The sequence below is a fragment of the Anopheles maculipalpis genome, chromosome 3RL, assembly GCF_943734695.1.
Source record: "Anopheles maculipalpis chromosome 3RL, idAnoMacuDA_375_x, whole genome shotgun sequence".
In the NCBI taxonomy this organism is placed as follows: Eukaryota; Metazoa; Arthropoda; class Insecta; order Diptera; family Culicidae; genus Anopheles; species Anopheles maculipalpis.
In genome coordinates this window covers 16,265,556-16,281,817 of record NC_064872.1, presented here as the reverse complement: position 1 = coordinate 16,281,817, position 16,262 = coordinate 16,265,556, and the positions used below count along the sequence as shown (strand labels likewise).

The window sequence follows — 16,262 nt, the reverse complement described above, 5'->3', positions numbered from 1 at the left end:
GTTTTTTATGTTGTTAAGCATTGTTAGAAGATGATCGAGGGGAAATTCTGTTTTTTTGTTCGAATGGAGAGCCTTTGTGAAGGTCAAAAATACATTTCTGGAGTTTCTTATTAAGTTCATGTCATGTAATAAGCTCTATATAAATCTTTTCTTTTTATGTAAAATTTTAAAACTATAAAAAACCATACTTTTTGCAAGATTTATAAAACTTTCTTGATGCTTGGTTCGTCTTCCCAATTCAGTGAACTTGAACATAATATTTTTTATTTAAAAATATTTTAAAATAAAATATTCAATTCACATACAATATCAAAAGACAGAAACAACTTGCTGTGATGAACTGAGAGCTTATTCTAAGTGTTTGTGCTTTTGTTGCTTTTCGCTCTCTCGGTTTATCTTTCCTAAAAAAAAACCCCGAGCTTTCTCACTTTTCCGAGAGACATTTACGTTGGCATCCTTGGTTTCTCTCTCCCCCATTCACTCGTTTACGGTCGCTCTCGCAGTTCAAGGATATTTGTGCCGAGCTTTTACGTTCGTCCTCGGACAATTTAGCTCAGCTAGCCCGTGCCATTGACAAGCAGTTTACTCCTGACCGTGGAATCGCTCGCTTGGCAGAGCTCCCGCAAAACCCGTACACGCTCCAGTTCCAGTTGTGAAAGTGAATCGACTAGTGCAGAAGAAGGATACCTACACTACCCGCCGGAAGTGAGCTTTTTGTTGTTGTCGTTACGTGGCTTAAAACGCAAGTGCTTGATAAAACGGCAGCTAGCAACGATTACGGAGCTAAAAGCTAAAACCAACCCGTGGGCTAACGTCTCGTGGTACCCTTTTAATCGGTAAGCATCCGGTACCGAGCATCCGGAGCGAGCAAAAGCGTACGCTCTTTGACACGTTTCGACGGTCTTAGACGCTTTCCTTCGCCATTGCCCTATCCCAAGGCAGCTTGTCAGTGTTGCGGGTGGTTCTTCAGTGTGTATCCCCGTGTATCCACACCACGTGCAAAGGGGTGTTTGTGAGTGCGTAAGTGTGTTTGTACGTGTAAGTGTTACAACGTCACCGCGTTTGCTCCGATTATCCCTAGAAAGCATTATTTTTGTGCGTCTTCTTGCCCTGCACGACCAGCGACCAGTGAGATAAGCGGGTGAAAATTCAATTCCAAAAATACAAAAGTGAATAGAAGTGAAGTTAAGTGTTGGAGAATCTGAACAACAAATCGTAAAACGCAGGCGACTCGTTTGTTCAGGATCCACATCCGACGGACGGCCAGAGATTTGCGGCAGCAAGAATCGTTTAGCGTTAAGTGGAAGAAGCTACTCAATAATTTGTAAAAGGTAAATTGTGGTTATACCTTTGTAATATAAAAATTATTTCATGATAACAAGCAAACAACGTAACAAAACTTCACGAATACATCAGCTGAAGGACTGGTATTTAAATTTATAATGGATAGTTTTACCACTTTAAGCAAATGCATTGTATAAATTGCCTGGCGAGTACTCTTCGACACAGAAAAGGGAACAAAATGTATAATTAACGTTGACATTTACATTTTCCACTACGGGAAAAGCGCAAAGGAGACTCGAGAGAACAAAACAAAACGTTTGTAAAACGTATGTGTCCCAACCCATTCCATACAGCCTAATGTAAACTGTCCACGGTGCAGGACTATTCTTACTTATTCATGCACAGTTTTCAAATGGCAAAATCGATGTTTCTTGCTTTCCATTATCGTTGATTGGGTGCTTAGAATGATCCAATGATTTTTTTTTTATTTTATAAGTAACGGCCTGACCTTTTTGGTGTTCGAATTGTAAATTATATTTAAAAAATATTCATTTTTAAACAAATTTTGATTATTTCCCAGGGTCCATTTTCTGTCTTTGTTAAGCAAAGTTAAGAATAGAAAATAGGGGTAAAAGAGGTTCACCAATTACTGCTCAAACAGTGCATTAAAATAGTTTCTTAACAATCAGATCTAAGCTCCTTCTCTAAGCTTTGATTGATAAAACTTCATGTTCTTGAACGATTCGTGTCGCCAAAATTCCAAATTAGCTCCTGGAGTCCTTTTTGAGGATCCCGCTAACGCACACAATTCTATTTTGCTATAAAATACTAATGAAAAAACCCGGCTCGATACCTGGTATTCAATTCGATCGAAATCAATCGGGATATGAATTTCAATCCAGAATTGAGATCTCGAGGTGACGTTTTTTATAGTTCAACTCTCAATTTTACATTCAATGTTTTATCAGATCTTAAAATAAATCTTAAAAGTGAAAAAAATACTCACTTAGTCGTATAATTGATTTTTGACTGAAAAATGCTAACAGGCTCACTTGCCCCAATCGAAAACTTGCCCCAACTTCCGCTACGATCAATTTTAGAGATTCGAGATCATTTGAATGCAATAGAGATTTTTTCTGAGAATCGATCTGACGCTACACTACACGTGTAGGAAAGTTATATGTATTTAAAAATATTTTTTTAAACACTCAGAAGAGCTTCCAGGACAATACGACGACGTCATACTTAGTAATAAAAAAAATAAAAGTGTTTCCAAACAAAACTTCCACACAAACGGTGCAAAACGGTTCAAACTTCTAGTACCAAAAAAAAAACAAAAAAACCCTCCAAAAAGCTGCACATCATTCATCATGTCACACACCTTTTCACTTGTTGATGAGCTGTGTCCTGATCTACACGCAGAAAGCTCCCTTGTCATTATGGGTTCCGTTTTCGCCGGAACCGCGTGATTGATGAGTGTACTCTTTTAACAGACGTATTTATTTTGGGCGAGTCCCTCACCATGATAGCGATCTTAATATGGCGAGTTGATTTTCTCTTGCGCAATTTTTTCCGTTTTATTAAAGCCAAAAAAAAGCTCATTTAGCTGCGGTCAAAAATCTTATCATACAAAATACTTGTATTTTGCACTGTCATCTACAATTATCGATAACTGAGAAAAACTATTAATTTATACTTTTGTCACGTAATAATTAATTCACTCCCTTTACCAGCATTTCATTGTCTAAATAAACCGAGGACTGCAAATACGGGTTTTTGCACAAACCATGCAAAAGTTCGACCTGCCATGCTTGCCAGGAAAGCCTTGGGATGTGTTGAGACTAATTTTGTCTTCACTACTATCATGCCATCCCCTTTTAGCGGAAGTCAACAAATAAGCACCACAGCAGGAGTTTCCACCCCAGGGAAAGGTAGTATATTAGGTGGTTAGGATTGTAATTAAAATACCCATAAAACCCAGCAAGGCAGTTCGTTTTCATTTGCTTGACCTCCCACTGTTGGTGTTTGGGCTCGGTGGACCAGGTGACGATGCAAAGGTCATAATGGGGTTCAACTTTGCAAACACTTCCTGTAATACTTCCGGGGCACAAAAATCTACAGTAGTAGCGTACCGCACACACATTCTTTCGATGAGTCATGTCAGGGACATGGAAAAAGTTTGCATACACAGAAGCAGTCTTAGCTTCCATTACTTTGCCAAAAGGTCGATATTGTTTTAGAGTTGCTCAAGAAGGCAATAAATTTTTGCAGGCCGGCATAGCTTCCTGGATTATGTTGGAATAATTCCCGAAAGTATATTTAAAGTAATGGAGCAGTTAAATTACTTGTGTAATTAACAGACTGTTGGTTTGTTAGTAATTGTTAACTGAATAATAATCACCAGTGTCGTCTTTATGTTGGAAGAGGATAGACTTCCATATTACTATTACTAGCTTTGCATAAAAAATGCTCCAGAACTAGTTACGATTTTTTTTTTTGTAATCAAATCAACTGCTAGCTTTAGATCAAATTCTCAATTCAATGTTCTGTGAACATCTAATAGTTTTCGCTTAAATAAGCTTACTTAAAACTTTAATTCACATTAAACAAGTTCACTACTCATAACTATCTTTTCAAAAAACCAACAAGAGATTTACGGTATCAAAAACTTCTACCAAAAATTTTAAGTCTTCCCAAAGTTTTCGTCACCGTCGAACTTTGGCTGTCTTTTGGTATCAACACTTTTCCTGCAACTACCATGCATCGTAACAGCTGCATACGTCACCGTAACGACTTCCATGAATCTTTTTCCTTCTGCATAGTGCCCAAGACCTGGTGCCCGTTCGTTTGAATGTCATTCTGTTTTTTTTTCTTCGGTCAGAGCTTTTTTTTGTTAGACTTTTCGTACGTTCCTAGCAAAAAGGTGCAATGCTAGCGTACAGCCTTTCTCTAGGCGTATGGCGGCGGGTTTTTTACCTCTGCCATACACAACGCGAAGCGAATGGCAAACGAACACAGCACAGAATCACGACCTGTACGAGGAGATTCAAGTTCACTGAGTTTATGGTTGGCTCTGTGTGCACTTGAACGGGCAAGTAATTTGCATATATTCCACATAAATACCCTGCCTAACAGTTGACATTGTGTTGCCGGGCTAACCGGGGCCAACCATCCATGCTGAGGAGAAATAAATCTGCATTTCTTGCAGTGAGAGCTTCGTGTTGATGGTGATATGGACACATAGCGGGCACAAAAAAAAAGCAGAGGAAGGATCACGCTATACGTGCTGGTGTAAAAACTGTCCCAGTTGACTTATCGTGATTGATTGCAGTTTCAGGCGGTTCGAAATGCGATCTGTACCAGACAAGTTAAGACACATTTTTAAGAGTTGTGTTACTGGTACAATACTCGAAATTTTGTGCTTAACTCTATGCCCACGAGCTTATGACATAAGTTTTTTTTAAAGATTATGTTGTCAATTAAACTTTTTATGATATATGAGCAATTGAACGTGTGAATCTACGTAATTATTGGATTGGATTGGAGGTTCTCCAAAAATGTGTTATTCGAAAAATTGTAGAGGCTATCTGGAACGATCTGTAAGAAGTCTCTTAGATTGACACGTGTTTGATGGTTATTATTTTTCTAGGCAAGCGTTTTTCATGAGAGATTTTTTAATCAGAAACCCAAGGGTTGGTGTATTAGCAGCTTCTTCTAAGATGCATTTTCTACTTGAAGCTCTATATCTAAGATTTATATCAGGCGTTAAAGCTTACTACAACATTCCTCTAGAAGTCTTAGCCTTAAAATTCTAACATCTGAATTACCAGCCGGAAATTATTTTACCATACAAAAATTGCTGCTAAAAACTACTTCATCTGACTGCTTTATACGGCCTATACTTTGATTGGTAGCACGTAGTTGAATAGTCAATCTACCTTCCGTCGGCTATATTAGGCGAAAAATCAGCGCCGAAAAATTGCAATTGCAATTGCAAAATTGCAAGGTGCAATGGTGTTGAATGCCAAAGGAGCACTCTACAGCCTCTACAGACCAAGCTCATGAAGACCTTTCAGGTCAACCTTTTGTACAAAAAGAGGTTCCAGGCACAACAGGATCGTGCAAAGAATCCCAACAGTCTGTCTATCCATCCTCAGGACTGACAATCCATTCTACATATTGTAATCCAAGACTAAGACTTGTCGATGTTCTACAGACCTTGTAAAATTAATCCCACTTAATTTAACTGTTTGAACATTTATGACCAAACATTTGTCTTTTTTTTAGATACTAATAAAATTGAAATTTCTTATAAATATTTATAATAATTATTGACTGTTCTTCTATTCTAACACATCAGCGCCTCAATTTCAACATGAAATCCCCTGCCCTGTGGATGGCCATCGGTGCGATTCTACTCCTAGGCGGAAGTGTGAACGCATGGGGTGGACTGTTCAACAGATTCTCGCCGGAGATGCTAGCAAACATGGGCTACGGTAGCCACGGAGGATCCTTTCGGCCACAAACATTTCTGCAGGTAAGCATACAATCATATTTCAATTCAAATATTCGCTAGATCTAAATTTGGTAGTTGAAGACCAAGAAGATGGAAACGAAAGCGAAAACTTTTTTTATAGCACGATAAGAACGTAATTTGAAATTCATACTTCCATAAGACCTTTTCGATAATGTTAATCAACAAGAATCTTTTTTTTTCCCCCGCACAACTTATAAATTCATGGAAAACTTTTCATAAAAAATACGCCTTGTGATATCGCTACCATTTTGTGTGCATTGTTTCAGGATCGATACTTTATCATGCTCCATCTACTACGATCCCGAGCATACTATCCATCCATTCGATCTGCGCCATCGGGCAGAAAATAAATATTGACACAAGCCCAGTACTAACAAAACCACCGTACGTACAGCAGCGGCACCAGCATGTTCCATCGCCCTGCAAAATGTGTATGCACAGGACACACTGTCCGCCTGTCCAATAAAATGTTATTACCTTTTCGGTGAATTTCTTTTTTTCTGTTCCTTCCCCCCCTTTTTTCTGCTGTCTCCTTTGGTGTTCTTTGTATGTGCGCGTATATACACAAAGAGTTTTATTTGCTTTGAAATAATGTGATAAAACCACAAGATAATATTCGCCATTTACAGTGTGGTCCCACGTAATTGACTCAATAAAATGGAATAGAAGCTGACGTCCTGTGCTGACGCTGTTTCGGGTTTGTTTTGGGTGCGATACAGTGATCCTTTCTTTTCCATTCGTTTGTTGGATTTTTATAACTAGTAAGAGAGGCAATCGATTATTTCTAAATATCTATAAAGAGGTGGTACAAGTATATAAGAGCTTTAAAAATTAATTTAGAGACGAATTTCTTGCCGTTAAATCGAAATTTAAAATCCACAAATTGCAAAGGTCGATTTCTAACGTTTATGTCACCGTAAGATCCCATCAAAAAAGCCATTAAATCACCGTAAAAGTGTGATCGATTCTACCAGTAATTGAGCTACTCAAATCCAAACGTTAATTCAGATTTGAATCAATACTTCCTAATCTCTGATCCGGGATATTCAGACCATTTACCTTACGGCAACAAATCAAACAGAACTTAACCTTAACCACATTTTCGATCTGACATATATACGTCTCGCAAAAAAAAAAACCGACAGGTAGAGCAACTTCCATTTGCACTCTACTGGCAGCGCAAAACTAATCACCAAAACATGTTTTTAAACTTTTCATCAAACCTCCATCGGCTGCTCGTCCTCGTAGCGGCTGTGGCGCAGTAATGCGTGAAACTATGTCAAAGAACATTCCAATTTACCAAAGCAGTTAGGGAAAACGCGAAGGCCCGTGTGGGGTAGGACGGCACACGTGAAGGGTAATAACATTTACATGGTAATTTAATCAACCACCAACGCACATATCGCACACACACACACACACCGCCTCCAAAAATCACCCTGCTTTCCACCACACTTTGTTTGCGTGTGCGAGCGACCAAAAAAAAAAAAAAGAAAGCCAAAACGAGAGTTTGTTGATTGAAGCGAGGATTCTGGGTTGTCTCCCACGGAATGGAAAGTTTTCCTTCCCCGGTTTCTCTCCCCGTTCGACAACGAGAACGCTTCCATTACAAGCGTTTCATGTTTTGGGTGATTCCAAATTTGGATCCACCTTACTCACACAAACTTCGGGCAGTGTTTGAAGCGTACGAGTCGGGTAGCTTTCATTATCTGCTTCGAGGTGCCGCACCTACTCCCTTGTTGGCCGTGATGTAAATGAGGCACGTGAAACTGACAAAGGCATGTGTCCTGTGAGGTAGACGTTATGAAGCGTTCGCGTACGTTACAGGACGGACGTAATATCGATCACCTATTCGCTTGAGACGCGGACTGAGCACGTCGGTTGTCTAATTTCATTTAGAGTTTTCTGGATCTGATGAACTTTTCTCGTTACATTTTCGTTTCCAATCGAGAAAGGTTCACGTTTTAAACACACATACACATACAAGTTGTGCTAAATTACACCGTTTTTTTTTTTTTTTTGGTTGTAAATATAATTCAAGTTCCGACTCACCCCTCTAATGTATATTTTACACGGTCTTTTTCCCTGATTGCAGAATGAAATTCTAGACGAGGAGCAGCAAAGTCCCCGCTACGAACCGGACCCTTGCTATCCCCGCATGTGCTCCGCTAACGAATATTGCTGTCCAGGGTATATCTGCGTAATCATGGATAATGGTAAGATGCATCAGCTCACTAATATGGCGCTGTTAATTATGTCTGCGTGTTGTGTTAAATCTTTAGTCCGATTTGTCTTGTATTCTTCCGTTCTCTTGGTGTAATTCTAAGCGAATGGAAAGACCTTTTGTTCTGTTTGCGAAAGATATTAATTAAATTCAAGCAAGAATAAGAGCATTATTCTTTCCAGACTACAGCTATGATGTAGATAATGCTATCCAACAATATTTGGAAGCGGGCGGAAGGCCAAGGTGGTAGAGACTATGTACTTGCTCCGAACGCAGGACTGACTGATCCAGTAAAGGCCAGTCAAGTGAGCCAATAACGACAGGCTATGATCTCTTAAAGATATTTAAAAAATATATGGAATTATTTCCAAATAATTGTTTATTGTTTCCAAGAAAACAAAAGTACATGCGATAAAACGAAGTACTACAAATACTATGCTTGAAGGATCACAATTTCAAACAGTCATTTCGAAAGGATTCATCTCTGAACCTTCCTCAACCGCAACCACTAACCGCGGTGAGTTAGTCCTTTATTTCGCTCATGAAGCCACATCAAACTGCTTCTAAACAGTAATGTGTCATGATTTCCAGAAGTCCTTCCGACCTTTTGTAGTGGCTTATCATTACTTACTTACTTCACGGAACGGGTTGAATGGGGGCGTTCGCGTACCGCGTGGCACCACTATGACAACCGAAAGCAATTAAGCTTGCCCGCAGTAGTAGAACTTCAAAAAGAACCCACCAATGCACTCGTTCCATTTTCCTGTGTTGCGGTTCACGAGCAATGATTAAAATCAGTTACCCAGAAAGGGCTCATCAAAAGCACAACTACCGCGCCAACGTTCGCCTCCGTAAAGGGAAGCCAAATTAAACTCTAATTACATTTTATCGCTCCTCGTAAAATTGGAAAAGAAATTTCGCCCAGACTACTACCACCTGTGTAAAATCAACCATTGTAACGGGCTGCTGTCTGTCGTCGCCACCAATGGAAGATGGCAGCAATCGGGACGCCACCGAAGATGTAATGCCGAGAGGTGTAATATTAATTTTGATTTGTGTTGGCGAGCGAAGTGATATTTTGCGATCCCTTTTTTTTTGGGATCAACCTGTTCTCGAACACGAAGAATCGCAAACTAGCGCAAACGAGCGAAGGTAATCCGGTTTCATCAGCGATTGGATTATGGGGATCAATTTTCCCGGGGTCTCTTTATTACGATCCCTGAAAATTCTTTCATTCACGCCATATATAAGGTTAAGAAGTGTTTTTTTTTTGTGGCTTGGTTGTGCTTGGGAGTCCCACGTTTGGGTAGATCCTTGCCGTACGTACCGTAACAAGGTGCACAAATCTCAATCTTACCCTATATTCTTGACCCTAATCCTCTGTCATTTTGAGTTTTTCTTTTGTAACCGTGCCACTGCTCCGGCTGGCAGCGTTATTGTTCTTTTTTGCCTACCCGGTTGCTAGCAGCGCAACGATGTCTAAGGCCGGCAAGTCATCGTCTGTAGCACGTCACTCTATATTAAACCTTCATCTTTTAAGCATCATTTCACTGGCTTACATTGATTTAGCCTTTGACTCGGATAGCGAAAAAGAAGCGAAACAAAAGCTGAACCTGTCTAGCGATTGTGGGAACGAATCGATAGCGCTTATCGCGCTGACAAGAACCCGGTATGATACGATGCACGCGACCATGGAGATAATGATATTACGATCTCGGGGCTTTCTTGCTGTAATGGGAAGGATCGTAATTTATTTATAAACTGAGGTGTATTAAGATCTTTTAAATCCTCCTTGATAGGTGTTAACACGCTGATGCTATTATCTTGAACAGATTGAAGCAAAAAATCACTAACAATTTCAGAATGTGTTGTAGACAGGTAGAGCGATATTAATCACTTTTCAACGTATAGTTTAGTACAACTGGAAATATAATAAAAATACTTTCTATACAGACAGAATTGATTTGTTTTAGCTAATATTTTTAATTTATGTAGCCTCAAACAAGCAAAACAACCTGGAAAGGCACACCAAACCAAAAACTCGATGGACCATGTGTGCGTTGCACGTAAAGCATAAATATTATGCGGCAAAACATCGCACCACCATGTCCATAAAGTTGATTTTCACCCATTTTTTGAGGCCAAAACAACACCCTCCGCAACTGCAAGAGCGTACAGACAACAAACAATCACAGGGCCCACTTACAAACAGCACCCTTTTGCTGCGGGCCAATCAACATCACCCAAAGTCTCTACCAGAGCCAAACACAACCAAAAATTGTCTTAAAAAACCGCACAGATGAAAGTACACTCATTCGTTGTGTACACATCAGACCATGTAGGACTATCGTTGGGGGGCATCTCTCGTCAAACACTGATGGTACGTACCATGGTTTGGGTTTCCATTCCATGGGTTGGACTGTTTTACTGCGCTTCGAGCGTCGAGGACCAAACCGACCATGTTGCATACGCTCGCAACTACAAGGCCCCCCCGGGGAATCCTTTTTTTTTTTTGCTTCCTTGTTGTTACCAACCCATCCATGCGTTCTTTACGATACGGACAGGATACACTTCACTTTTGCTCGCCTTCTCGGTACAGACAGCTCTATATTCAGTATGATCGGTCGGTTGAAATAATAAGTGAAAGATTGCACTGTGTCGCTCAAAGTTCCCGCTGATGTTCTACACGCATGTAGGGAGTGTCAACTGTTTACGTGTATCTGCATACAGCAGGACGCTCTGTGTTTCAACGAGCTAAATTCTATCGATAAGCATCACGGCAACTATGACATGTCCCTTGTGTGCTCGTGTAACACAGACCACCAGCACTCTTGAGCAAGACAGCTTTTTTTGTTTCAGAGATACAGCTGGTGTTACCAAGCACTGTCGTAAAGTATAAAGATATGATAGCAAAGGAAGTTACAGTGAAATAAACACAACGTTTCATTGTACCGGAACATCATCCCGTATTTCAACGGAGCAAAACGATAAACATTGAATTATGGCAAACCGTTTCTTATACGTTCGATTGAAACACATATCCCGAAGGATACCGGGCGTCAAGTATAGTTTACTTTAGGGGCAGTGGAAACTGAGTGGAAAATGATGATAAATATATTTTCTATTTGTACGATACGAAAATGTGGATGAGTGAATCCTTGAGGCAGATGGGGATTTTTTTTTTACAACACAACAAGAAGCTGTATCGTTTGACAGAAAAATATGTTTATAACTTCCGCAGCAAATATCTAAAGTATCACTCATTTTCCCAAAAAAAAAGCACAGCTTTTCCGACCTTGGCAAAGCAAATGGTATACATTTTTCTTTTACACTCGCCATCCATTTTTCGTTATTGGAAAGGCTTTTCCCATCGGCCATAAAAATCAAACATCAAAACCCCGAACCGAATTTGACAGCATTTGACAGTGCGTTGGCAAACCGTTTGGGGCAGAGCAAATGCTAAAAATATCTCATTCATCCTTCCTCGACAGCAGCCACCGGGCGCCTCCATCGAAGATCGATTGCATTGTCATTATGCCGGAACGGTTCGCTTGCTAGAAAACGGTGCCCACGTAAAGCCACTGCTATCTTTTTGGCATCACAATCTACCAGACATAATGTGTTTTATATTATGTAAGCTTTGTTTCATAGCAAGAAAAAAATGTCTGCCATATCGGTGTAAATAAATAAATGGACACTTTTCATGACGGTGTCGCTCCTAGCAGCGCAGCTTTAAGGTGAATTTTAGGTTCAACCATTGGAATTACATCGAAGTCATACACACTTTTACAATAAATATGTACAATTTTCAATAAAAAGAGAGACTAATATGAATAGTTTATGGCCACAATAGCTTTTTTTTACAGCCATAAACTTAATATACATAAAAAAATTGAAATATTGGCTCATGCATTCTTGATGAGTTCATGAAATTAATCATCGTAAAATGATTAATTTTAATAATAAAATGATTAAATGAATGTGGCTTTGAGACTACATTCGCCTCACTACAAATCTCTAGGATATTGTTTCCCTTACTGTAGTGTCGTGTAAATTTATGTAACTGTTTTCTCACTTGTTTTCTTCTCTGTCCCTTTTTTTCTCCACCAAAGATTCACCAATCTCTGTAAGGGGTACGTGCATGCCGCTCTATGGACGAAAGTACGGCGAGCTGTGTCGACACGATTCCGACTGCGAGTCTGGGCTGATCTGTGACATTTCTGCCCTGAGCGGTGCGAGCGTCTGCCGACCGCCAACCATCGTGGCCAAGCAGTACGGTGAAGATTGCATCACTTCCAGTGACTGTGAAATTACACGGTAAGTTAGCATTAGCAAACACTGCACATATGAGATGGAAAGTGTATGCACTGCATTAGAAGAGATAATATAAGTTATCTGATGATTTTTTTTTTCAAATTACTTGAGCACTAGTAGACATGGTTAGGCACTTTTCAGTAATTTGAATGTTAGATCAGTGCCTATTTGTCTACCTAAAACTGTATTTCAAAAAATTCCCCTATATTTGTCATCAAAAAATTGATATTTAGAGTTTTATAGCCAGTGTAAGGTAAAATTTATAACATAAATTATATACTAACAAATATATCAAGCAATGAAAATTTCTACAACTCAAGTGTTGTCAAATTTCAACTATATTCAAAAGTAATTATAACTTACAACTTATAATTTACAACTTATAAATCAGTGACTAAACATTTGAAAGTAAAAAAAATAATTAAAAGATGCTTCCCGATACGCTTCAATTTATAAAAGATAAGGGTTAGGGGTTTTCTTTGTTATTTATTTCATTATTTTCCATCCCAAAAAGTAACAGTTAAACGTAGCTCGTTAGAATCACGAATCACAACACAGTTTCGTAACACATTTTTCCCCATTTTGTTACTCTCCTTTCACTGGCTTCAACCTACAGAGGATTGTGCTGTCAGGTGCAGAGAAGACATCGGCAAGTGCCTCGCAAGGTAAGAGTGATCATAACAATAGTTTTTTGTCGTCGTTTCTTCTATTCGTTTTTCGGAAAAATGTGTGTCCCCTAACGAAGGAAACGCTTCAGCTGACCTTTATAGCAACATCCTTGTCAACAAATGGGTTTCTTTCTGCAGCTGACTTTGAATTGACGTCCATTTGCTTAACCCTATTTTATGACTGAAATGTTCTTCTTTTTTTGTTCTTAATCTGACAGGTATGCTCGTACTTCAAAGATCCATTGCTGTGCGTTGGAACGGTTGCTGCCGATCAGGTCAGTGTGTGATCTTGATATTAATGTTTTTTTTCCTGGAGCCTGAATCAATTGTTAACTAATAACCTAATTCGTTTTCGTTTAATTCGCACTTAGGTGAAACACCAGATTGAGCATACTGCGGGTGAGAAGCGCATCATCTACAACAAGCACTAAACAACCAAAGCCCAACCATGCAACTCAAAAAGAAAATCAAACGATCAGTTCCGATCGAACAGCAACATATTATGATTCTTAATCCAGGCAACCTCTCGACAGCTCCGACACATGCTGGAAGCGTGCGAAAGCTGATGCTTACTGAATCCTTGTATGAAAAGTCATATTGTTTTCCCCCACGCCCAATCAACACGTAGCTACCGGCCATCCGCGATCAGTCAAAAACGGCAATCAAAAAAACAAAAACCAAAAAATCCCCAGCAAAAGGAAATAATGTAGAGTTCAGCAAATCAATCAAATATCCAGTTACGTTATATTGTAGCAAAAGTAACATAAAGATGAAGAAAAAAAAGCTTTGTTAAATAGAGCGAAAAGTGCAACAAACGAAACATATCCAGCAGCAAAACCAGTTAGTGCATTCTAAGGAACAAAACTATCGGAACGAATACATATCAAACTCACACACAGACACATTTTTAAGCAACACAGAACGAGAGGGCTAATGTGCTAGTGAGAGAATGAATATTCTTATTTCTTACATGACTCAGATAACATTTTTTTCTGTTCTCTAACACTTATATTATCAAAGCCTTACAATTTTGAGGGGCTAATCAAGGGTACGCTGTGTTCCGTAAAGGGACACATCTTACAGAAACATATTATTTGAAACGATATCAACCATGTACAAGCGTTGGGATCATATTTTATCACCTTCTAGATGTTCCACTGTGATTGACGCCAAGTGTACAGTCCACACATTATGAACACACCCAAAAGATTGTATTTTCCTCTTATGAAACATCTTTTTCTCTTCTCGATATACTACTGCTAAACCGTCTTAAGCGTGTATGTATTTGAAGCTGTTGTGTCGTTTATCATTCGTCCTGGGAACTCAATTTTTGGCTTGTATGATAGCGATCGGAAGAACGTTGTATGAACGTTGGATAAAGGAGAGAGAGAAAGAGAAAGTAGAACTGCCTGGAAGCTTGCTTAACTGTTTTTCGTCCATTACAATTACATCGCATACAAGTTACTACCGAAACAAAGCAAACACACATTACATTGATTGAGAACTACACAATAAAATACCCTTGCTGATATAATCGGTTCTTATGCAATGAATACATATCGTTATACATGAATATAAATAAATATATATATACAACAACAAAAAACCCACTTAAATATATATAGCAAATCAGCAGTCAAATTCCCCCAGAAAAGGTTGCAAACAATTCACAATCTAGGTGTAAGGAATGCAAGGAATGATAATGAGAAAAAAATGATCCTAACAAGTTATCGTAAGTTAAGAAGTAAACAAACCAAAAAATACCATTAATTAAAAACTCCCAAAAAATATCGCAAAAAAGTGGAAGAAAACTAAGCAAAAAACTAAGAAAACTCAACAAAAAAAGAGAAAACACCTTTACAAATTATTCATACTGGCTGAGGCATTTTGAACTTTTAATCTTCTACACATACACACAGACTTAATGTAAAATTTTCCCACAATGAGTTGCTAAGTGTTTTAAAAATTGGCGTTAAAGCAAAACAAACACGTTGTGAAGTGAGTGAAACAAAAAAGCAACGGCCATGCTCCGGATGAATCCGCGTGGCATGAAGTGACCCAAGAAGAAGTTATGGTTCAAATGACGATACTCTTACGATAGGAGAAATGAAGATTGAAGTATGCGTGTATCCCTACTACCAGGAAGCACGTTCCGCGTGTGGGTGATCGAAAAAAAGGAGGAAAATACTTATGACAAGACGTTACCCATCGGTACACGCCGCCATCTCACTTCAAGCTTAGCCGAAGGTGCGTTTTTGTGTTGCGGTTGTTCTTGCGACCTTCTCAAAAAGCTGCTAACCTGTAACGTCCGTTTTGCGCCCACTCATTATCCTTAGGAGCCCTTTAATGATGGTTTCGGTCGACTGGCCGACCGTTGCGTGCCACAATGCGGACATGCTCGTAGCCCAAATGATGTAACAAATATTTCCATTCAAAAACGATCGCGAAACACGGGGAAGGACGATCGATGTCGGTTTGCTGGCGCGCACTTTGGTGGGCCCCTTTAGATCGAAGCGATCAATTAAATGGTTCCTGCGGCGAGAGACAGGATATGTTGTCGAGTGTGAGCGGAAAACAATTTTTAGCTCTCGGTTCGGTACCGTCCGCACGTATCCGAGTGGCTCCTTTGCTGAGCGCGTTCGTTCGCGACACTATTCTCTTGCTAAGTCTAAATCGAAAAAGTTCTCCCCATTCGGTCGAGCGGCATCGATTTTCCCATCTCGATACACTACGAAACCTTCTAGCCCCGCGACACAAGACCCACAAGTCGTCCCAATGGATCCGACCAGCGAAGGAGACATTCAGCGTGACCCGGATCAAAGCCTGGGGAGCCGTACATCGATGCGGAAAGAAAAAATATGTAATAACCTTTTTACATCTATACTAATGAGTGAGCCCTTCGAATGCGACAGATAACTTATGTGGTTACTATCAAACGACATATCAGCGTGTAAAGAAAATGCACAAAATTCCACAACTAACATTACACATTACACGACACTATTACATATATACACTAAACATGCTGCTGTTGCTAGAGAATCGGAGAGAGAGCGAAGGAAAGGATCGCCTAAATCAATATACATATCAAATACATCTACGTACAGAGCAAAACGAAGAAGGATGCATGATTGGAAGAGGACAGTAAGAAATGCACGTGAAATAATATCTAACTCTATGCCAAGCTGGCGCTTGCAGGCTAACAAATGTGAGGAAAAATCTTGTTGAATAGAAG

General features: G+C 39.5%; 1 protein-coding gene across 1 annotated transcript; it reads left to right on the top strand.

The window, feature by feature from the left end:
- The first annotated feature begins 5,643 nt into the window (after positions 1–5,643).
- LOC126565368 (ITG-like peptide) lies at positions 5,644–13,476 on the top strand. Its single transcript, XM_050222538.1, has 6 exons — positions 5,644–5,821; positions 7,917–8,037; positions 12,158–12,362; positions 12,976–13,024; positions 13,246–13,302; positions 13,399–13,476. Exons 1-6 carry the CDS (start codon positions 5,660–5,662, stop codon positions 13,456–13,458), a joined length of 654 nt encoding a protein of 217 aa, XP_050078495.1. The 5' UTR covers positions 5,644–5,659; the 3' UTR covers positions 13,459–13,476.
- Positions 13,477–16,262: the final 2,786 nt, after the last annotated feature.